General features: G+C 40.0%; 2 protein-coding genes across 2 annotated transcripts; both read right to left on the reverse strand.

Moving 5' to 3' along the window:
* Positions 1-4344: 4344 nt before the first annotated feature.
* On the reverse strand, positions 4345-9946 carry LOC128454602 (V-type proton ATPase subunit d 1). The gene is made up of 8 exons (XM_053438035.1): positions 9729-9946; positions 8365-8536; positions 8010-8188; positions 6002-6081; positions 5738-5815; positions 5450-5626; positions 5283-5360; positions 4345-5036 (listed from the first exon to the last, which is right to left on the reverse strand). The coding sequence occupies exons 1-8, from the start codon at positions 9847-9849 to the stop codon at positions 4863-4865; spliced, it is 1059 nt and encodes a 352-aa protein (XP_053294010.1). The 5' UTR covers positions 9850-9946; the 3' UTR covers positions 4345-4862.
* Positions 9947-12586: 2640 nt separating this feature from the next.
* On the reverse strand, positions 12587-18828 carry asip2b (agouti signaling protein, nonagouti homolog (mouse) 2b). Its single transcript, XM_053438686.1, has 3 exons — positions 18720-18828; positions 13569-13636; positions 12587-12754 (listed from the first exon to the last, which is right to left on the reverse strand). The coding sequence occupies exons 1-3, from the start codon at positions 18826-18828 to the stop codon at positions 12587-12589; spliced, it is 345 nt and encodes a 114-aa protein (XP_053294661.1).
* Positions 18829-22907: the final 4079 nt, after the last annotated feature.

Here is a 22907-nt window from a genome sequence, read left to right on the forward strand (position 1 = left end):
ATCAAGACGCCTTGGCTTCACTTTTGGGAAGCTGTCACGTCTTCCATCTTTATCCGAACAGATGCACTAGAGCTCTTTAGTCAAGCGTTAGCTAGCCATCATTCATGGCCTGTCTTCTGAGATGGAGAGAAGCTTCAGTGCATTTAAAGACTTGAAGACCTGGCTTCACTCTTCCGTTACATAATCATCAACTTCAAACACGTGGTGAGGACCCCATGCCGCCAGAGTAAACAACCCCTGCGGATGTAACTATCCAGGTTTCTAATCATATTCCAAATATGATCCGATCCAGGATGAGATTCAACTTAAAAGATTAATATGAATGTAAACGTTGTCATGAATCTGTATTAAATGATGTTTTGCGTGAATCAGGCAGGACAGCACACCTATCACTGGATGGAGACCAGGTTGGCCACGGCTCTGTCTGGAGTCAGGAAACGTCTGGCCTCTGTCTACAAACTCTCCCCCAGGTACTATCTGACACTTCTAGAGGAAACTCTTGTTCCTTTCATGAAATCCCTTTAACAGGTCAGAGAGGAGAAAATTCCTTCTGTGGAAGTATAGCGATCCCATCTGCCACTGTGTAGAGTACAAAGCAGAGATGAACTAGAGGTTTGTGTGTTGGATGAAAAGGGTCCGAGCAGCACATGAGCAGCTGAGGAGTGGGTAATAAAAAGAAACAGGGTTAATGTGCATATTTATATATTAACAAATACTAATTGAGGCAAATATGTAGAGTTATAACTTGTTTTAAGGCCATGTTGTGATTTCTCTTCACAGTTAAAACTGGAGAGAGGTGAGTTGTATGGGTTTAATCAATGCCAGGAGGAAGGATAACATTTTGAGGGTCACTGACGTCAAATGGGAGTTGTTTCCCCTGTGGCCCAAGTTAATGACTGACATCTTTAATTTCAAGGTTGCGTGTCTAGGACTCCCCAATTAGTCAGTTAGAAATGAAGAAGCCTTGGGTTTGAAAGGTGAAACGTCCTGAATCTCAAGCAAGTCCAGTATAGCTCTCTCATAACATGACCGGATGGAAATCTTCACAGACATACTCAACACATGATATGTAGATATATCAATGTTATGGTTTGAACTGATTTGACCACAAGCCTCAAAGCTATGCATTTGTTGTTAAATGACCACATGAGCTACACAGATGTCAGAAAATGATTCGACGTGAGATGTTTATGAACAAAGCGGTCTTGCTTTTGTTTTTCGTCAGTGAGTGTTCAGTGACTCTGTCCGTGGCGCTGCCTCCGCTCCCCCAGTCGAAGTTACCGCTGGCCGGACTGGTGGAGGTTCTTCTAGAGGAGTGGCTCCTGAGGCCGCTGCAGGCCCTCGCCGCCATCAGACCCACTGCCGAACTTTACCGCCTCAAGAGGAAGATCATGGACAGCCCCTTTAAACGTAAAACATACTCACCTTTAAAAAGTATTTAACAATATGCATGAGACAGCTTTAATAAAGGTATTAGTTACTTTTTTTTAAATATTATGTTATACATATTTTGTATTATCCATTACTTCCTGATAATTTTCTGTGAAGATTCCTAAAAAAATTATTTGAATTACTAGGAATAAATGATTCAGTCAATTTGAAATTATTTTAGTTAGAGCTGGATCACAAGGTGAACATGTTGTTTCTAAGCATTCGTTAACTAACTGTAAGAAGGAGTGACTGTTGCCAGGAGGGTTTGTTAAATCAGTCCTAAAGACAGCCGAAGGGACAACGATGAATTTCAAGGACCTAAATCTATGTTTTGCTGTCTTTTATCTTTGTTTCTCCATGTGAAAAGACCAAGCTTTGCTGGTTGCGGATCAGTTTGTGATGACGTTTGATGGCCATCTGTATGAGCTGCCACGTTCGCGTCCACTGCTCCTCGCCCAAGACGTCAGCGCTGACCCTTCGTTCACACTGCTGCTTGGCTCAGACTCACAGAGCTTCCTCCTGATAGAGATGAATAACAGCAGCATCAACGTGCAGCAAAATGGACAAGTAGGTCCTAATGTCGCTGCCGACACTTTAAGGGTTTAGTGTTTTGTATAATCTATACTCTTATTTCCTGCATGGGGATAAAAAACAGTTTGATTTCTTATAATCAACATTTATTCTAATCAGTTTTGTAAAACTACAATTTTTGTGCTTCTCGTTATTATTTGTTTTACTCTTTTGACTTTTTATTATTACAATTTCTTAAATTTGTTTTAATTTTGTACTTCTAATTTTCTTTAATTTGTGTTATTTGCTTGTTTATGTTGATCTTTTTTTATCTTAGCTTTTACTTTTGACTTTCCTATCATTGATTGCCTTTTTTTCTCTAAATCTAAAGTAAATCTAAATATTTAATACATTTTTTATTCATATTAACATCCTTTGTTTTATCAACCACCTGTAAAGAAATTTATTTTGAATTGCATTTGACATGTTTTGAAGGTGCTTAATATTAAAATAAATAAAGGTTTGATTAATTGATTAATTGAAGGTGCCACTAACTTTTCGTGTCACAGGTGAGGGCCGACTGCATCCACGCTGTAACACACACCTTCCACAGTGATAGTGGAGTGTCGGTCAGAAGAGGCTCAAGCATCGTGCAGGTGGCCAATCAGAAGGGAGTGTCAGTATCTTGTGACCCGTCACTTGAGTTGTGCAGCTTCACTCTAGATGGATGGTTACACGGTAGGGAAGCTATGGACATACCAATATTTGTTGTCACTAATTTCCTAATTTAAAAAAACACGTAAAAAACTCTGGGTCATGCAGGTTTATTTTCCACACAGGCACGTCCACTGGTCTGTTAGGAATCAATGACAACGAAGCAGGCAACGATTTCCCTTTACCTGATGGATCTCAAGCTGAAAACCTGGACAGCTTCCTCTATAGTTGGCAGGTGTGTGTCCGTCGGTGTGTCTTCCCATGTGTATAACATGTCCGTCTACATTCACACGTGTAGGAGCTCTGACATGAGTATTTGCAGTTTGATCATGTGTTTTCTCTCTTTAGATGAAACCAGAGCGTTTCAGGCCTCCAGCTCCAGCAGCCATGAGCCCTGTGAGCTGTGACTCTCTGTTCTCCTCTCCCGACTCTCCACTGGGTTCCTGTTTCAGAGTGGTGAGGAGATTACACACTGCTGACATGTATGAGCAGTGTCTTTCTAGGAATGAGATTAAGGAGTGACTTGCAGAGGTGTCAAAAGTATTCCCATTCATTACTCAAGTAGAAGTTTAGATACTAGGGTTTAAATCCTCCTCCTCCTCCGGAGGGAGGAGGGGGATTTAATGTCTCACAAAAAGTGTGTGCGTGTTTTTGAACGATGACAAACCGGAATGAAAACAAGCCAAAATGACAAATAACGAGGCTATTTTTAAAATGTAAGGAGTAGAAAGTACAGATTTTTGCGTGAAAATGTAAGGAGTAGAAGTAAAAAGTCGTCTGAAAAATAAATACTCCAGTAAAGTATAGATACCCAAAATTTCGACTGAAATAAGGTAACAAAGTATTTGTACTTCGTTACTTGACACCTCTGGTGATGTGTCATTCATAGCTCTCGTCACCGGTGAGTTTACCTTGTATGGACATGAGATGTTGAAAACACGTGTGTGGCACCGTGTCAACCATATGTCTCAGACCTTTCTCAGCTTTTAATGGATGTCTTGGCCAATATAAGACATTCTTCAGATGGAGATTATGTGACAAATTGATATGGTAAATTAAGATTACAGTATGCATGATCACTGTGATTGCTTCAATTCATGGTTTAGTAAAATGAGTTGATCCTCTTTTCCTTCAGTTAAAAGTATTTAACGTATTGGTCGAATCTCAGGGATTTTCTGGTCTACACATACAAAACGTAACCTCCTTGGCGGAGGAAACCATCACTTCTTACTCTTGCAGAGATGCATCAAAGTAAATGTAAATACATTTCAGGTAAAATGAGATCATCTAAAATCTTGCATGCATTTGATGGGAAGCTAAATGTTCTTGAGTGTCTCTGCTGCCTGACCTGACCATAAACTTGAGGAGTTAAAGACAAGATATAGTATCTGGCTGTCAATCTAATTTGTTCTCTAAATGAGAAACTGTGTCTCGTTTACCATTCCCATACATTGTCTGTTATTGATGGTGGAAATTCCTGTTTACAACCATGTTTTCTGTGTCGTCAGGTGGACCCCGCTCAGTTCTTGTCAGTGTGCGAGTCTAGCTCCTCGGGGGCCCCCTGCAGATTAGCATCGGCGTTTGTTCATCTCTGCCAGCAGAACTACATCCCGCTGGAGGTCCCTGTCCAGTGCTGTAAGTTCAACCTTTATGCAGCCAAGATGTTCATGATTAGAGACTGAGGCAGAGTGAAACTGTACTCTCATGTTTATATTTCTCCAAAAAAAAAGAGGAACGATTTTGACATTTTTCTAATTTCTTGTATTTCTTCTGTTTCAGTGAAAGTATGAAGGCCTTTGAGAAGCAAGGATGAGTGATTTACCACACCGTTAGCTGCTTAAGCAAAACTGCTATAGACCACTGGTTATGTTACATTAATTATATATTTTTTTATCATACAATGTTGTACCCTATTGTTTAGTTTCACAATATTTTAAATCCTGTAATGTACACTTTTTTCCTGTCTAAATTATGTGACGTTGAGCAATCTATCTATAACAATCAGATTTTTAATAATCACTGTAGCAAACAAACAAACCCTGAAGATATTTGCTATAGTTAAACTCAGTAACTAATCCTAACAACCGAACTTTGATCACAAAGACATTGACAAATATTATTTTCAGTATGATGATGTGCATTTATCAATTCTTTATAATATGCCCTGTATGTTGAATACATGTTTTTATTTGTTTCTGTCGCTCAGTTCAATTTGTGCCCTGGAAGATGGGTATGTAGTTGTGTATCTTGGACTTCTGTCTCTGGGTGACACACTCGGCGATCCAGACAATGTTGCGACTCTCCTGCTCCTTCAGTCTGATGTAGGCGTAAAACACTCCAAAGTGGAACTGCTGCAGGAACGCAAGTGTGTTCAGTTTAACCTGAGGAGAGAGGACAGTTGCGGTCACTGAAATTGAATGAACTTGCACTGTAGATCTCAAATCCTTCATATTGTCTGTAAAAATAGCGGAATCAGACTGAGCATGCTTTTAAAATGAATTCAGAGGGCCAATACCAGAGTACGGAAATAATTTGTCTTACGATAGGAAAAGTCAAATACAAATTATGTGGTGGTGACCAAAGCTATTGGAACACCATCTTCTTGAACGTCATTAAAGTGAAATTACCTCTCGTTCAAAGAACCTGTCCTCCAGAGTCTTAAAATCTGATCCTGGCACAGGGTCATCAAAAATGATTTTATAGTCCTACAGGGAGGTTGAGGTTAAAGTTAACAACATGCCAATTAAGTGCAGCAACAACACAGCAGCCCTCGTTAAGATGTGCTCAGACTCACAGGGTAACAGTCGGCCACAGCTTTGACCTGCTCGTGGTGTTCCGCCTTGGCCAGCAGCTGCAGCCCCTCAGGGTGGAGTTTACCACAGGACGGATACAGAGCGCTCCTGTCAGCGCCACTCAGATCTGTCCCGAAAGAGTTCACTGTGATGATGAAGGCCCGCCTGTCCGCCTCAAACTGCAGCACACACACACACACACACATGCACACACACGATTTCAGCCAAACAAATCTTAAATATATGTAAAACTTCATCATCAGGCCACGTGGTGGAAAATATCACAGTACCTCCAGGACAGGACACATTGTTTCCTTCGTGGCTCCGCCTATCGTTTTGCAGAGTGAGTGGAAAGACTCTAAATACGCCTTTAAAAGAAAGAAGAGTCAGACCTCATACTATGAAAAACTAATCATATATGTTTATGGTACAAGTGTTAAAACTTTGACCTCCGTAAAAGACCATAACTCAGGTTTTTAACAGACAATAGTAAAACACACACTCCACATATCATGCCATCACACACACTAGGCATCATGGTAAGTTGTAGTCACCTTGTACAGTTTGTTTCTCAGGATCTCAGCCTCCATTTCATCCAGGTTGGACTCAGATACAGCATCCTGGAAAAACTGAGCTGCACAAACAACACAGTGATCAACAGTTTGATCAGCTTTCATATGATCGTGTCTTTTCTTCTTTTTTTTTTATCATAGTAGAATTTCAATATGGAAGCCGATTCCTCCCAGGAAAAAAACAACAGGTGAAAAGTTATGGATGAGAATAATAGAAAAATTTATAGGGTCATTCAAAATCACTACTTGATCGCCATGTTATAGGACCTTTACTGTGCTACCAGGTGACCTAGCAGGCTCCCGCCCCTGTTATGCAGCAGCTGCAGGTTTGATGAGTGTCTTCCCCCATTCTCTCATAACACATTGCGTTCACGCACTTTCCAATCAGTAACGGCATAATGCCCCCCCCAAACAACTTGACATAGAGCGATTTTGCGAAGTTTTTTGAGGCAAAATCAATTAATCTGAGCAAATCTTTGCAACATTAGCTCATTTTTTATAAACCCTGACCTGCAAATTCACGTTATTGCTTATTTAGAGTTGACTTGACAATGCTGACAACTGAGGGAACCAATTGAAAGACCAATATGCTGTCACAGTGAATTAGCTAGTGTTTCAAACAGACTAATGGAAAATTTCCTTTCCTTGAGAGCATTTATTTTCTCTTCACTGACAGAAACTCAGGCCTGACAAAACTGAAATTGGACAGCTTGATGCTCACTGACCCAAACCCAACCAATCTTACCATTTATGGCCTTAATACATTTTTCAAGTTGTGTGCTTCAATCAAGATGGATAGATTAGCAAGACAAGACCGCATAAATAGGGCAAACAGTGTGAGGATACATTCACATATTGAAGAGAATCTGGATAAATCTTTGTATATTTATTTCATGAATTTAAGGATGAACAGGTGGCTCAAATAAAATATAATTAGATGTGCCTTGACCCCCTCTGCGGTTCAAGTCTGAATAGTTATGGGGAAAGCTTTACAATCCCCCAGGTGACAAACTGCTGCCTGAGCCAGTTCAGACTGGTTCTGTAGGCTAGTTTAAGACAGGAACTAAATCACAGTAACAAATGATTTAAATACATTTCCATTGGGTTCTTTGGTCAATCACTAAGTAATGGAAAGGTCAAACAGGTATATAGAAAGGTCATACAGGTTTCAGGTCATAAACATTTAAGGTCATGGAGTCTTAGACAGGTCTGCAAAAAGTTTCAACCACTCTTAGTTAATTTTTCCAATTCAGACTTCTATCCATTGTGGACAGCCTAGAAAGCAAATCCCCATACCCTGACATTAACCATGGACAGTTAATCCCTAACCTTAACCTAAATGGAATGAAATGATGTTTAGCCTCATTAAGACCAGGCTTTGGTTCACATGAGGTCTGCCGGTCCAGACAAGGTCGGTGTGTGTACTGGGAAAGGTCCTAGTGAGGTAACACAAAATGTGAATACATTACACACAGTGCAAGTAGGGGTGCAAGAGAAAGAGAGTTTAAGCATATGGCAGTGTGCATGTGAGCTACAACCGTTAATATCAGATAGGCGTTTTAGGGTCATAGAGAGGAGGGGGAAAGATGACTCTTCACGAGGTTGTTGAAGAGGAAGGACGGCCCTGCTCTGATAGCATTCAGTGATTAATTCCACCATCAAGGAATCGGTCTGGACTGTGGTCACCTCATGTGCAGGAATGGCATTGACCCAAGACAGAGCATAAGCCCAGTTCAAAGAGATGGGCGCAGACCCAAAGAGAATATATAACTGTAAGATCAAATGGCTTTTAGTAATTTCATTAAACAATACATTTTTGATTCTAACTATATCTTTTTTTCTTCAAAAATAAACCACTTGTGTTTCCTCACCAGCATTATAACTTTATTTCCACTGTAAAATGGTGAGGGTAATCTCTACTTACTAATGAATACTGTACATAATTCAGATTAGCATCATTGGGACTAGAACGGTGAAGATGAGTCTGTACCTAGTGGTGTGTCCACCAGAATGGCGGTGTAGAGCTCAGTCGGGGTTCGGGCGATGCCCACTGCTGCCATTTGTTCGAAGGCCCCCAGGGGGTGACAGCGCGGGAGGAGCTCGGACACGTCTCTCTGTTTCAGGGCCCCGGTGATCAGCATCACCACGTTGTCGATCATGTAGCTGTAACTACGTCAACACAGAGAACAGGGGTTTAGTGAAATAAGCTTTCTTTGAATTTTCGGAAGTGCTTTTGTCTGTTTACAACTGAGGCTTTCTGGCACATATGGGTAAAATAAATAAATGTGGTCAGTTATCCCTTTGACATGACTTATTGCAGGTCACATTCAGTGTGGGGGCATTACGTTATATAGTCGAGGAAGGTGGAGAGAAACGGCAGGGCGTTGGAGCGCAGGCAGCTGAACTCAGTCACCAGGTTCTCCCTCAGCTTGTGGTCCACCAGAGACACTGTCAGGTTTTCATCAGACGAAGACAACAACTTCCCGTAGTCTGTACTCTGCAGGTGTAGCTTCATGTCTGGGAGGAGGAGAGGAGAGGAACTCAAATCAGGCCTTTTTTTCCACACTCACTTCAGATCAGGTTCAAGTCACAAACCAGGAAGAGGTGAATCATACAGTGCTTTACACCAACGCACACATCGCTATCTTCTGATGGTGAATCAGTAGTTAGTTCTCCATTTGAATCCTGGCTCAGCTGGGGTCTCTCTGTGTGGAGTTTACAGGTTCTTTCTGACTCTGCTCGGCTTTTCCCCTCCAAAGTCATGCAGATAGGGGTTTGGTTAATTGGAAACTCTAAATTGACTGTAGGTGTGAATATGGGTGTCACTGTAGCCCGTCCTGTGATGGACTGGTGACCTGTCCAAGCATGTGCCCTGCTACTTGCCCAAGGTCAGCCGGGATTGACTACAACCCCAAACCACGACCTTAAGCGTTAGCCTATTTGAATGGACGGATAGATCAACTTGTCAAACACTTTGCAGCTGATGATGACTATGACACGTACATCATATACTTTTTATAGACAAACATACGGTATAGCTGTGTGTTTTCAGTCAATTTCAGTCTCAGTTCAAGATCCATTAGCCTCAGTGTCAACATGTCAGTTGTGTTGGAGTATGAACACACTGCTTGTAATCTTTACGAACTTGCTCCATCTGTCTCTCTCAGAAAGGAATGCTCGTTTCTTGAGAGGAAAATTCTGATGATCTCCTTGACAAATGAGAGCCACCTGAATAATCCAGTACAGCAAGATGAAACATCTGGCCCAACATGTGGGTCCTCTGCCTAAGTTTGGCCCCTGGACTTCCACGTATGGGCTGATTGCGGCTGTAATCCTGTCTTCTGAGAAGATTATGTCTATGTGTGTGTGTGTGTGTGTGTGTGTGTGCAATAGTTGGTCCAGATGTGGAAGTAGCCTCAGACAGTCAGACAGTAGGTGGTGCTGGAATAGAGCCGAGGAACAAAGCGAATATTAAGCAAGAAGTCGTAAAAACAAGCATTTATCAAACTATATTTGAAAATAAAGAGATCCCTGTACCTCTCTCACTCTCTCTCTCTCTCTCTCTCTCTCTCTCTCTCTCTCTCTCTCTCTCTCTCTCTCTCTCTCTATATATATATATATATATATATATATATATATATTTCTGATAAAACTTTATTCACAAAACAAAAATGTGCCTGAAAATGAGACTGTGGTACAATATTCCTACCGTCGAGCGTATCACACTGGGCCAGGTTGTTATAATCAGTCTGAGTCAGGATCCCAGCCTTCATCCCTCGAACTAGACCCTCCAGATATCCATGGTCGACGTTGAAGCTGAATTCTGCCATGATTCCAAATGAGTTGTCAACAAGTCAGGCTACAGGTTGAGCAACATTTGACTGTGTTTCTCTTTGTTTTTCTCTTATATATAACAACTTCTGCATTATTTCCCCTTCTGACGCACATTCATGCTGTTATTTTTCCTTCCTCTTTGGCACCTTGTAATTCCAGCTCTGTTCAGTATCACCTCACTGTCTTCAACACCAGCATATACATGTTCTCAGGAGACATGCATGGAATTGACTGCATGCAGCCTGCTGCTTTTCACAGCAGGTGTATGTAGGTCCCGAGACAAGGCCTTATATATTCTCTTTGATGTAGGGGGCGAGAGAGTGTGGGGGGAACTGGGCAGAGTGAATACTTCTACAACCTTGTTGAAATAAGAACTGGTCTACTGAGTAACATTCTAGCTCCCTCTGCCATGGAGGTTATGCTTCCCTTGTTGTTTGGCTGCCTGGTAGCAGGATTACGCAAACTACTGTATACTGAACTGGGGTATATGCCATGATAGAAAGCCATCGACTCTTAGGGTGTATTTTAATTTTTCACCCTCTATAACATCACAGGATGCTGTGATTTTCAACATTTTTGCGAATTTCTCAAGAACTAATGCAGGCCCACTTAATGGACTGACATCTTTGAGGGTGTATCATTTGGTGCAGCTTGATTGAATTTAAGGGGACTGATGGAACTTGGCGGAGGTATGTCCTTTACTGAGAGCAGATCTAGTTCGAGACATTTTTCCAATTAGCCTCTCAAGGAACCCAGCTTTGTAGTCCGGGGCGGTGTACCACTTTGTGACATAAGAGCAGTAGCAGCCGTTTGTGGCAGTAGATCAGACGCACACATTCCCCTTCGGTCTCTGAGCCCACACAAGAAAAGTATTGCAGCAAACCTTTTCAAAGTGGCTGTCGTTTCGGCAGCATATGCTCAGTGAGACAGCGCGATATGGCATTAGGATATGGGTGGTCTGGGGAGACGACCAGTGGAGGCTCGTTGCGGAAAAAGGAGCTGCTGGTTCATTAGAGGTGAGGACATAAGAAAGAACAAGCTGGCCGCTCCCCTGTTCCCTCCTTACATTAAAGAGAGAGACCTTAAAAGTTTGCTCTCTCCCAACGCCACTGTTCCTTATCTCCCAAAGAGGAACATGAATGTGGTCCTCCTCATCATGCTGCATAAAATGGTGTGATCGTGAGCCCGATGTCATCCGGGACTACAACCACAACCATGGACAACCTTCCAGATTCCAGCTGCTGGCCCGCTCTTCCAGCATGTGTCCTCATATGACGCCTTCATGATATGGAAGTAGATCAATAATACCTGGTTTGCTATAAGCAGAACAACAGGAAGGTTTTAGTTGGTAATGGCTCTTAGACAGTAACGTCTGCAGTACTTGCTGTTCAGGGGCTTGTAATTTTGATCTTTTTTTTTTTACTGTGCAGTGTGTAAAATAATCAAGTGTTGCAAGTCTCTTCTTGATATTTTTGATAAAATGCACAAAAAACACAACTTCTGTACATTTCTGCTACTTCCTTCTAAGTCTCTGTCTCCTGACAAAATAACGTAACAACACCTATACAATGCATATACAAATACCAAAACTATTACTAAAACTAATAATAACAACAATAATAATGATAATAGTAATACAAATTAATCTCTAGGATGGAAAACAATTACTACAGGAGTAGTTAAATACACAAAATATAAAAAGCATCAAGAAAAGATGAAAAAACTAAATCTGATTTTTGTCAAAAACCCATCTTTGCTCTCATAGGCAAAAACTCCCCAGATATTTTCAAATTCAGTTAAGCTGCCTTCATTTAGGGGTTTGGTGAGTGCAGGTCATTTTTGGACCCTGAGGCAACGGATGAATGTTAAGAATACAAATGGATTCAAAACACTTCCAGCAAGAAAAAAATAATAAAGAACAGAACAAAACACAAGGATGATATAGGATTATAATGTTTTTATTCAATAACAAAAAAAGATATAAACTTACTTCAATCACAAATACACATATGAAGAATTCTTCATCGGGGAAACCAGATCGTCTCGTCTCCAAGGCATGGGTTTACATAGGAACAGAAACATCTGGGGTTTAACAGCTTTCCACATTTAGTCTGTGGGGTCATGACTTTTTAAGGAGTAAACAAGAAATGTGTGTTCCAATATATATCTATTGATTAGCTTATACATTAGCTCATACATACAAGCTCTATATGGCAGGAGTAAAGGAGTAAAGATAGAGTAAATACATTTAAAAGTAGCAATAGTGCGGGACATTTCAGAGACATAACACACAGTTAACATGTTATTGTATGTGTACACTAAAAAGCATATGACACTTGTCCTTTTTTTACACCTAAAAACAGTATGTTGCGAAACTGTATATTCTGTAAACATTTCTGTGGGTGTTCAATGCTTCAGTTGCTTCTCTCTTCCCCTTCAAGTGTGGACGCCAACCGGAATGGAAAGAACGTTCACTTCTAATCTCAGACTGTTTTCTCAATGTTCCTATGGTTTACACTGAGCTGTGATAATGTTCTCTAAACTGCACCTGTGCTGTAAAAGAGAAAAACCCCACAGGCTAGTGGCCGGAGTGAGAATTCCCCTGTGTACACCAATAAGTCTCAACAGGTTGGTTTTAACATCATGGCTGACATATGCTCATCACTTAGTACGTCCTGGTGCTGGGGTGTGTTTGCACAGGAATACGCCTGTGTATGTATGTGAGGTATCCATCTATGTCCTCTTTTGGCACACGTGGTTCATCCTCCAGCAGTGGCAAATGGTATTGAAGAGTCGACACCGGCAAGAGGCGCATGGGTCGCAGCACGGCACACGAGAGGAGCAGCTCTCCATTAAGCGGCCGCAGCGACGTGCAGGCATCGGTCTGCCGGAGTTTTCTCTCTGAGACAACATCAACAAAAAGGAGCATTTGTAGAAAACCTCCCAAAACATTGATTTCAGCACATTTCTACGTGTGCTAATGTTAAACAGGTGGTTCACCTAAATCTTCCCCGCATTTCTACAACGTGTTCAGTGAATATAGGCTACACGAAGCCGGCTCACATCAGACAGAAAGCTGAGCAGTATTTGGAAGCCTTTAGCAGCTTAAAAGTTCAAAGGTACCAAAACAGAGCTGTAAGAGGGGGAATATTAGACTTACACAAATTGTCCCTATCTGCTGAATGTGTAAATAAGCAGCAACATCTTCACTAACAGCTTTACCAAATAAACCTCACAAGGCCAATGTCATTTGTGTTTATTCAACCTGTTGCACTGCCCCTCAAATCTATAATCTAATATATGGGAGACAAGAACAACTTATTAATAAATGTAATTGTACTGCCCCCAAGGGGCTCTAGAGTTTGGGAATTAATTATACACATAGTGATTTTAAACACTTAAATACAACGGGATGAATAATCCCCCCCAAAAAAATGTATAGACTCATCAATGACTTCATCTATATAATTGATCATGCCATATTAATCAAATTATTGAGTGACTCTTCTATTTCTTTATTTTTAATTTGGTCCAGTTTTTGTCCTCCATGCAAAGTGCAAAAAGTATAAAATCCACTGTCCACACTTTATAATCAAACTAGCATTATTCTCACCCGTCTTATTTACAAGCAATCATAGTTATACCTGACTGAATCATTACTGAACATGCAGTGGTTGCCTGTGGAATACAAAGTCAGTTTAAGAAGAAAACTCACAGGTTTGGTATTTTCCTGTGAAGTCCTTTTTCTTGCAAACAGCCGTAGGCTCTTCGCTTGGCTCCAAACTACCATTGGAAAGAAAAGGAGAATCATTGTCACTTTTAATAAACATATTCAATGACATGTATTTGAAAATGATAACTGTGGTTCCGTTTGAGTATTCTAACGAATACACAACAAGACATTGGCTGATGTCTCTGCAGCTTTGATTGATCACTGTCAACACCCACCATCTGTAGCCTGGAGAGAGGCCAGACCCCATGTTTATTGCTTATATTGACCATTGAGGATGTCCCTAATGACATTTGTATGAGTCAAAATGTATTTTGGGATATTGAAATCACATTATGGATATCTGGGCTGGTTTTTCATTTGGGTTATCTTTAAATATAGGATTTTAAAATTCTGACAAGTATCAACTGGATTGTGTCTAAAGAGGGAATCATTTCATTAAGAACTCTGTTGCACATATCAAGAATGGTCATTCTGGATATCCAAAATATAATTGTGGATATAAGACATTGTATAGGTATGAATGGCAGAAGTGACATAATTTGCCCTGGAAAGGATGACATGAATATTTGAAATGATCTTTATCAAGACATCTATTATATTTGCAATATAGTTCTACTGTGCATCCAGTGTATAGCTTTCACATGTTACAGTGTTGAATTATATTTTAGATATAGACATCCTGAAATAGCATTTTTAATAGTAAGACAGTAAATATCTTTAAACATACAACATGTAGTAACTATGTAATTAATAATCAATTACAAGAGACCGATTCAATCAGTGGAAGAAATTATAAAAAAAGTTATAGCAGACAGACAAAGTCAAGCTTAATGAGATTATGATGGAACTAAAAGTTGCCCTGTGAAAGCTGTGACCCCTGTGAATCAACCACAATTAGATGGATCGTACACAAAGCAAGGGGGGGACCCCCTTGTTGACCCCAGCTGGGTCTACGCTGGGAGCCGAAGGCTTGGGGCCACGCTGGGATCAGACTAAACAATCATATTGAGTTTGCCACCATATGGGCCCACCAGTCACAAAGAGGAGGTAAAACATTGGTTCATTAATCGGTTGGTGACGGAGAAAAACTTTGAAAGCTGACAGCCATGACCAGACGCTGGGTCTATTCACAGAGAACAAACCGTCTGTCATCAAGTGGACTGACCTCTGTGAGGCCTCGGTGTCAGAACAATTGGAGAGTCTGTGCTTTCATGGTTTACAGAAAAAAAAAGTTTGAAAGGCTTTGTTTACATACGTTCTCATGAAACTACCACTTAATGAAATATTAGAGAGACTTTTGTACACAGTGTGTTTCCTGTTTTGTTTCCTGTCTTCCCCCATTTGTGGATCCTTTGTCACAGTTCTGGTCAGACGATTTATGACTGGAAATGTGGAAGTCTACATCTTCTTCCTCTCGTCGTTGCTGGATAAGATCAAGAATCAGGGAGTAAGAAACAGATTGTCTTTGTCTTGTTAAATTGTGAAAAATCAGTTTACGAAGTGGTTTTGTATGGTACAGTGTAATTCTGTCAAAACAACTTTCTACTGATTTAGTCACACTAGCGGCGACACTGCGTATTCAATATCAGTCTGTCAGATGAAATATCCACAACTATTGGAACGGCTGCCAGTAGGGTTTCCACACACATTCATGGGCATCTGTGATTATATGATTTGAACTATGGTGCCATCATGAGGTAGTTTGGAGTGAAACATCTCAACAACTAGCGAAAAGATTGTCAGGGAATTTCACATAGCATGGCTTAGCTGTGGAAAATACTACAATTGCAGTAGAAGGGTTAGGGGTTAGAAGCATTTCCATAACTGATTGAAATGAAAACCGGAAAATAGACCTTTTGTCTATCTCACAATGCCAAACAGCACAGAGAACAGTGAAGTACATAGGGTTTCTTTATTTTTTTTCTTACTAAATTGACTCACTGTGGCAAATCTGTACAGACGGACATCATTTACCATGATGTTTGCTTTGAATCATGCTCCCAGAAATAATGGAGCTTGATTGATATCCAAGGCTTTTAGCAGTCTGGTATATTTTAGAGATACAAATAGCAGCAAAGGTCCAATTCAAAACCTAAATGATTTGGCTCTAACCTCCATTGGGCCTGGAGGATCTCTGGATCCTCACCAAAACATTTCGCATCAAAGTTGAACTTTTCTCCTCGGAAACTGGCATCATTAAAACCCTGAGCCTTATACCACAATGTGTCTTTTACAACCTAAATCCTCAGAGGTTTGCAAAAGGCAACAAATCAAAAACCCTCCTCCTCGCCTCTAAACCCTTTTACTTTCTGCCTCATGGGGGATGGCCGCTGCACCTTCTCTTCCACTCCAGCACATCACCTTGGGGCTAATCTTTGCCCAGATGTGAACACTTGATCTGCTACTTGGGAGAAAATACCTTCGCTCAACCTCCTGATGTTTCCTGCCTGTGATGCTCACGCCCTCATCCACATTTTGATCATCCACTCCTTGAAATATTGCATTTTTTTGTGAAGCCACCATCTGTCTTTTCAACAAATTATAATGAAACTATTCTCTTTTCCTTTATTTATATCTAAGCAGGTTCTCGTACTGCATCTTCTGTAGCAACACAGATAGATCGATTTATTTCCTTAGTTGTGTTTTCCTTCCTTCTGTACTTTGAAATGCAATTATTCCAGAAATTTGGAAGATATTCCCAACACCTATAGTGGTTATTTGTTAACCTGTCGCATGGTCACACATCACTGTCCCTGTGCCAGTGCTGCTAATGTGAAATATGAGCTGCTCAGCACAGCATCTTTCCAACTCGGGATTAAAACATGCCATAAAATCTTGAACGATTTGACTGGCAGGTCAGGAGATTATCCTTATTGATAAAATCTGACACTTTTTAAGGATTGTTTATATTTTCAGCATTTAATCAAGATTCATATTCTTTTAAATACATGTTATTATCATGTCAAATTCTTGTTTATAAACTTTCTAGGCTCGAAAATTATGGATTTTGCCTGTAAGTGTGACGAATTGTAGGCCTGCTTGTCCTGTTTGCATCTATCGTTAATCCATCCCAGTTTAGATGAAACCCCTCAGTAAATGACTGAACCCCCTGTCCCTCGCCAGTGCAGAGTTGGGCATGGTTTCAGTTGACTCTATTGGAATGAAAATAGAAGTTTCCTGCTCCTACTGTGCTTGAACTCCTCAGCCAAACTCGTGAAACTGAATGAAACCGTTTGTCCGAACGGAAGGTGTTGATATTTCACCAGTCCAGAGATTTGCTTCTAAGATCATAAAATCATATCCGAGATATACTACCACTGGTTTGATTCAATGATAAGCAAAATTGGTAATAATAGGATCTCAGGACCTAAATTCAGACCAATGACCAAGGCAATGAATAAGAAGGTTTACAGACGTGGAGGCAGGAAAAATAAAATCCCGAAACTCAAAAGACTAACGATTGAAGCTGACTCTTGAGGAAAGAGCAGGCGGCTGAACAGAAGCACAAGGTCAAAGTGCAGAGACAAACAAATGAAGTGATGAATAGGACAGGGTGCGTGGAGAATCAGAGACTACATACAAAAGGAAAGCAGGTACCATTAGAAACAAGTGAACCCACTCTTTTATCTTGGGCTGGACAGACAATCACAAGAGTGGGAAGATGAAACAACGACAGGAATAAAAAAAGAGAGACATTAAGTGAGTAAGTACAAATTAAAACAGGAAATAATAACAGACCAAGTTCAAACAAAGAGTCCAAAACTTTAACGGTCAAACAAAGGCTCTTTAAGCTCCTGCTGTTATCAAACCACGACAGAAACGTTCATACCTGTTTGCATTATCAGGGAATTTTAACAAGCCACACTGAAGAATCTGCTTTGGGACAGCTTGATAACTACCTCAGCTGAACAGGTTATGTTTTCACCTCTGTCCCTTGGTTTGTATGTTTGTCTGCGGGATAACACAAAAACTACTGAACCCATTTCCACAAAACTTGGTTGGAGGGTGGGACATGGGGCCCAGTAAGAGGACATTTGGGACGGATCTGGACAGAGGGGTGGATCCAAAATGTTTTGATCATTTTCTTTAAAGATACATTTTCTTTGACATTTTCCACCAATTTCCCAGAGTATAAATCATGCATATAGAAAATCAAGCACATATGATGAACTGATATCTACGATCTGGATCAGCTTGATTGAATTTAAGGGGACTGTTGGGTATTGATGGAAGTACAGTATGTGCTCTCATGCTATTCTAGTTATTTTCATAAAGACAATTTAAAAAGGGCACTATCAATTATGGGCTTTTCCACTGAATGGATGCCATTTGTTGTAACAGAACATGTTTATATTTTAATCAGTCCTGTTACCAAAACTGATGTTTAAATGCATGTCAAGTAGTTAAACTGTTTCCAAGTCCTTATTCTAAAAAAAAGATTAGTTTTAAAGTTTTAATGACTTAAGCTAAATTAAAAAACAACTGGATAAATGACAATTTACAACAAATTGAATTGATAAATCAGAGGATGCTACTGAGTTTTTAGCAAATACATGAAATATAGCAACATGGCGTCCATGCTAAAGGCACTGAGATAATTCTGATGTTTTACCAAAAATTACTGATGTAAAATAAGTAAATAACGTCTAAAATATAATTGAGATGAACACATTTTTTTCATTTGTTTTTTTTGACAATTTGCTACTGGGCTTGCAGATAATGCAGATTGCTTTTTGAAAATGTGACTTGTGTATAATTGTGGGATTTATATATGGGATATGAAGTTCCACAACACTTTCTGTTGGATTTTAATTAATTCTAATATATATATTTGACAGTATAGTAAAATATTACATCAATACAAATTGTTGGTGTTTTATGGTTCTTTTATATTAATGTTTGAGGATACATTTAATTAACAGTTAATTTCCATGCATATTTATACAAATAATGACCTGGAGATAAAAATGGCACCCATTGCGCAGGACTCACACCTGTCACTGGCATTTATGGCAAACATATGATTTCGTCAATCTGTTCCTTAATATCGTGAACATCAGCATTTGAGGTGTTGATGTAGTTTTCACGTTGGCTCGCAGAAACAGAGAGAAAGAACCACCCATTCATCCTCACCTGAATCATTCCCAGTCTTCTTCGCATCCTCCTTCGTGTCCTCAGCCCAGGACAGCGGGAGGACGAGCAGCAGGAAGCATAACAAGTGTTTGCCGGCGATCTTCCTCATGATGATGATGAAGATGATATTTGTTGATGACACGGTAGGCGAAAGAAAGAAAAATATGAGGATTTCAAATTCAGAGAGCAAACCCCGGACTACCTGGTGCCACACTTCCAGGACTCACGTAGTTAAGCTCCAGTAAATCCTGAGTGTTTGTCTGTGTGTCTCCTTCAGGCTAAGAGGAGGAATCACTGTTTCCATCAGGGAGGTGACACCGAGCGAGATGCACCGCCCCCACGTGACGAGCTCGAGACACGACAGGAGAGGGGGACTGATGGACGGGGGTTGCCCTGGTAACAAACAACAGACTAAATGAGGCAGGAAATACATTTTGTGATCAAACATCATGAAAAAATCTAGCGAGCGATCGTTTTAGTTTGAGGACCAAGGTTAAAATGTACTGAAGCTATTATACAACATGCATTATATTGATACAGTGGATTTGTCTAAGTCAGGGGCCATAAATTACACAATTATATGTCATGTACAATTCCTTATTCAGTAACATGCACATTTAAGCCAATCCATGATAACTGTCACAAGCTCTGTAACTTTTTTTCATATTTAGTTAGTTTAGTTAGTTGGAAATGTTAGTGTTGTTTCCATTGTTATTAAATGATTATAGTTTAAAAGTTTGACAATTGATAAGAAACAACTACTGACAAGACAAGACAAGGGCCAATCAGATTTCAGAGTTAAGTCCCAATCCCTCCCTGGCCTCTCCCCTGGATCCTCCCCTGGATTGTTATAAATTTATCATTACATTTTATTTATTTATGTTTTGATATTTATCTTACTGCATTACCTGAATGTACCTTATTCCAGTTTATTTCACTGCAATAAATTGCTTAAGTTTCTGTCACACATTTATGTTTGTATTGTTTTAATTATTCTTTGATCATTGTGTTTTTATGTTATTCGTATATTGTTTTACCCTTATTCTTTTATTTGTGAAGGACTTTGTAACTTTGTTTTGAATTTCATATAAATAAAGATATTGTTATAACACTGTTATTTCTGCAGAATGGTTGTTAATCTGATTAAATAATATGTAAATAAATAAATGTAAGTCAAACTAGAACGGCTCTCATTAGAGCACATAACTCCACCAAATTGAGCACACTCATCCTATCACAATATCCGTGAATATATATACAAACATGTAAAAAAAAAAATGTATATCAAGATTCATACATAAATCTCCATCCATCCACCAACTTTCATTCTAATCTGACCAGTAGTTTTTTGTGTTATCCTTCTAAAAAGTGAAAATACAAACAAGTGCCAATACAAACACAAACTCCTTGGCAGAGGTAGTCAGAGTAAAAACTACAAAGATAGATAAATAGATTTTCATTAATGGATAGCAGACAGAAAGACAATAAAATCCATAGGATAACATGTTAAAGTGAAAAAACACTTATTTCCAACATGGTTGCAAGATGGCAAGAAAAAAACAAATGTGAAAAAGACACAGAAACCTTTAACAAGAACGTGTCTACAAATAAACCTAAAGAAAATCTGAGTAAGAGACTGATCTGATTTCCAAAAGCAGTAAGTTAAAGTTATGTGACACATATTCTTTGATATTTTTAGCAAGTTTACTTCAAAATATCTAAACGAGGAAAAGTGCCTGACCCACATGTTATGGAGACCTGCTTTGTTTGTACAGACCATCTCCTCCTTTACAGCTTGTAAACCCCTTTTCCAGCCAGTGACGAGTCGTTCCCTTCTTGTTGGGGTGGATTTGGCTCCTCCTTCCTCCCAGTAAAGTTTGAAGTTGTGTGAGATTCTCCTTTCTCTCCTGCATGAACTGCTCTTTTGAAGTCAATCCACTGAGGAGTGTGAAGGCCGTGGGCCAAAACCTTCAGCTTACACCTCTAGGTGTTGTCGTTCTTGGATGCTGAGGTTTGTTCAGGGTCATGTGGTGGAGGCCAATCATTTCTTCATCTTCAGCTTGTTTACAGATGTTGTGATTGCTGCTCCCATAATTTACTTAAGTTTAATTGAATCCATTCTTCAAACTCCCAGCAAAATGTTGCTGGATGCAGGCTACAAAACCAGCTCGGTGTATTAATGAGCTGCCCTGGGGCTTCACTGCTGGAGACATCATGAAACTCTCTTTCCTTTCATCTCCAAATATACCTTTGCTAACTGCACCTAGAAACTTCAATTTTAACTTCACGGGTCCACAGGCATGGTTGGGACTAATGCCGAGTTTTTTGGTTAGGGGCCGAAAAGGTTTTCTCCTGATGAAGTCATATTTGTAAAGGTGTCCCTGCACAGAGGAACCATGCACCACCTCTCCAGAGTCTGCTTAATACCCCTGAAGTTGTTAAATGGGGGCTTTGACGTGCTTTTTATGCAAACATTTATCTCGCTAGATCGATACCTGGGGTCCACTATCAGTGTTGACAGACATTTCTCAATGACACTGACTGCGGAAAGTGTTCGTGAAACATTTTGATGTAATCTAATGGCGCCTCCTGCTTTGTGGGAATCTTTTATTAAACTATTCTCTAGACACGTTTACATGGACACCAATATTCTGCTATTAACCAGATAAAGATAATATATTGAATAAGACACTGTCATGTAAACAACCTCTCTTATATTACCTTAACCTGAATAAAACCACATTCAGAATGAACAATAATCAAATCAACACATGTGGAGTATTCTACCCTTAGTCATATTATGGAGACATGTATACGTTTTAATCACATTCATCAACATCGACACTGAATTTTAATTGCTTGATGACGCATGACCTGGGTTCCAGGGTAAACAAATAGTAGGACGTAATGTGGATGTGAGTCGTCATCAAAACAATGCCCTGTAATATGCAGACAGGGATATGAATGGTATGGTTGCAACTCATTTTGTCAGATTGTTGGTGTCCATGTAAAAATGTTGTGTTACTGCTGACAGGAGTCCATGGGTTTTCATTGTTTTGACGAGTATTTATAAAGCTTTGACCTTTCCAGCCTTTTACCTTTCCTATAGTGTTGAATCCATCCAAGGCACAACCCTGACAAACTGATTTCAGCCCGGGATCAAGGTAAAAGTTCCATTCATTGAAAAGTGTAATTGAGGTGTACAATGACTCTTTACTTTGGTTCATGTCCCATCTAACAAATTGCAATTTATTCCTTCAGCCAGCCACCAGGTGCTGATCAAGATGCGTTGGGGAGCAGCCACGTTGTCCATCTTTATATAGAGACGATGGTTCAAACCAGCGCTCCAGCTTGGGTGGAGATCCCTGGAATTACCTGAGGTCACCAAACTTAAATAAGATTGAAAACTGATATAGCTTCTCTCATCATAACAAGCTGCAGGAGAAATTTCAGGCAGGTGTCAATCAAGCCCAGTCCTCAAACTACATCTATTCACGCACAGTAAGTGAATTTACCTGCAATGTGTTTGACATTTAAAGTAGATTCAGTAGGGCCTAGATCGAGACCTCAGAACGGCTGCCCATCTCGGATTTTTTGCAGCAATACATAATGACTATTGAGTCTGACAGGTTGCTCTCACAGAAACCATTTGGAGCTGTCAGTCAGCGAAGCCCAGGTGTGAATGATAAAAGTAATCGGGACTGAATTCCTTCTCGCTGCCTCGGCCTCATCGTCCCGGAGCCGGCCCACCGTCGCGCCGACAGCCGCTGTTCCTCTTATTATTAACACCTGCTTCTCCCACTGTGACATGTCAGAATGTCCACCATGAAAAACAAAGTGAAAAGAGGTGTTTTGCTACAATAACAGTTCAACGTTCTGCTTTGAAAGGAAGGGCCCCGAGTGGTGATCTTCTTCATGTTCTTAAGTAGTCCACTTTAGGGAAGATTTAGTGTGTTTGATCCATAAATGGAAGTCCAGTGGCAGTTTAAGTTGAAGATTTACATCCTCAGTCTGAACAACGATGCAATATTTGATTTAACTTCCTCTAGACAAGTAAACCTAGTAATTTTATGCAATTCTTAGAAATTGGTGAGATAAAATAATTCACTTCACTGCAAGAAACAGATTTTAATGTCAGTGAACATCTCCTCTTGGACATTGGACATTAGGAGAAATACCTCCTCAGCT

Source organism: Pleuronectes platessa, chromosome 13 (genome assembly GCF_947347685.1).
Source record: "Pleuronectes platessa chromosome 13, fPlePla1.1, whole genome shotgun sequence".
NCBI classification, from domain to species: domain Eukaryota; kingdom Metazoa; phylum Chordata; class Actinopteri; order Pleuronectiformes; family Pleuronectidae; genus Pleuronectes; species Pleuronectes platessa.

What these genes read in the sequence shown, in the direction of transcription:
- LOC128454602 (XM_053438035.1), bottom strand. Translation starts at nt 9,849, where the DNA reads ATGGCAGAATTCAGCTTCAACGTCGACCATGGATATCTGGAGGGTCTA. An exon ending in TGAGAAACAAACTGTACAAG is followed by an intron (nt 5,816 to 6,001) that starts GTGACTACAACT and finishes TTTCTTTTAAAG; the next exon opens with GCGTATTTAGAGTCTTTCCA. An exon ending in ACAGGTTCTTTGAACGAGAG is followed by an intron (nt 5,037 to 5,282) that starts GTAATTTCACTT and finishes CTCTCTCCTCAG; the next exon opens with GTTAAACTGAACACACTTGC.
- asip2b (XM_053438686.1), bottom strand. Translation starts at nt 18,828, where the DNA reads ATGAGGAAGATCGCCGGCAAACACTTGTTATGCTTCCTGCTGCTCGTC. An exon ending in GAAGACTGGGAATGATTCAG is followed by an intron (nt 13,637 to 18,719) that starts GTGAGGATGAAT and finishes TTCCAATGGTAG; the next exon opens with TTTGGAGCCAAGCGAAGAGC. An exon ending in CACAGGAAAATACCAAACCT is followed by an intron (nt 12,755 to 13,568) that starts GTGAGTTTTCTT and finishes ATGTTGTCTCAG; the next exon opens with AGAGAAAACTCCGGCAGACC.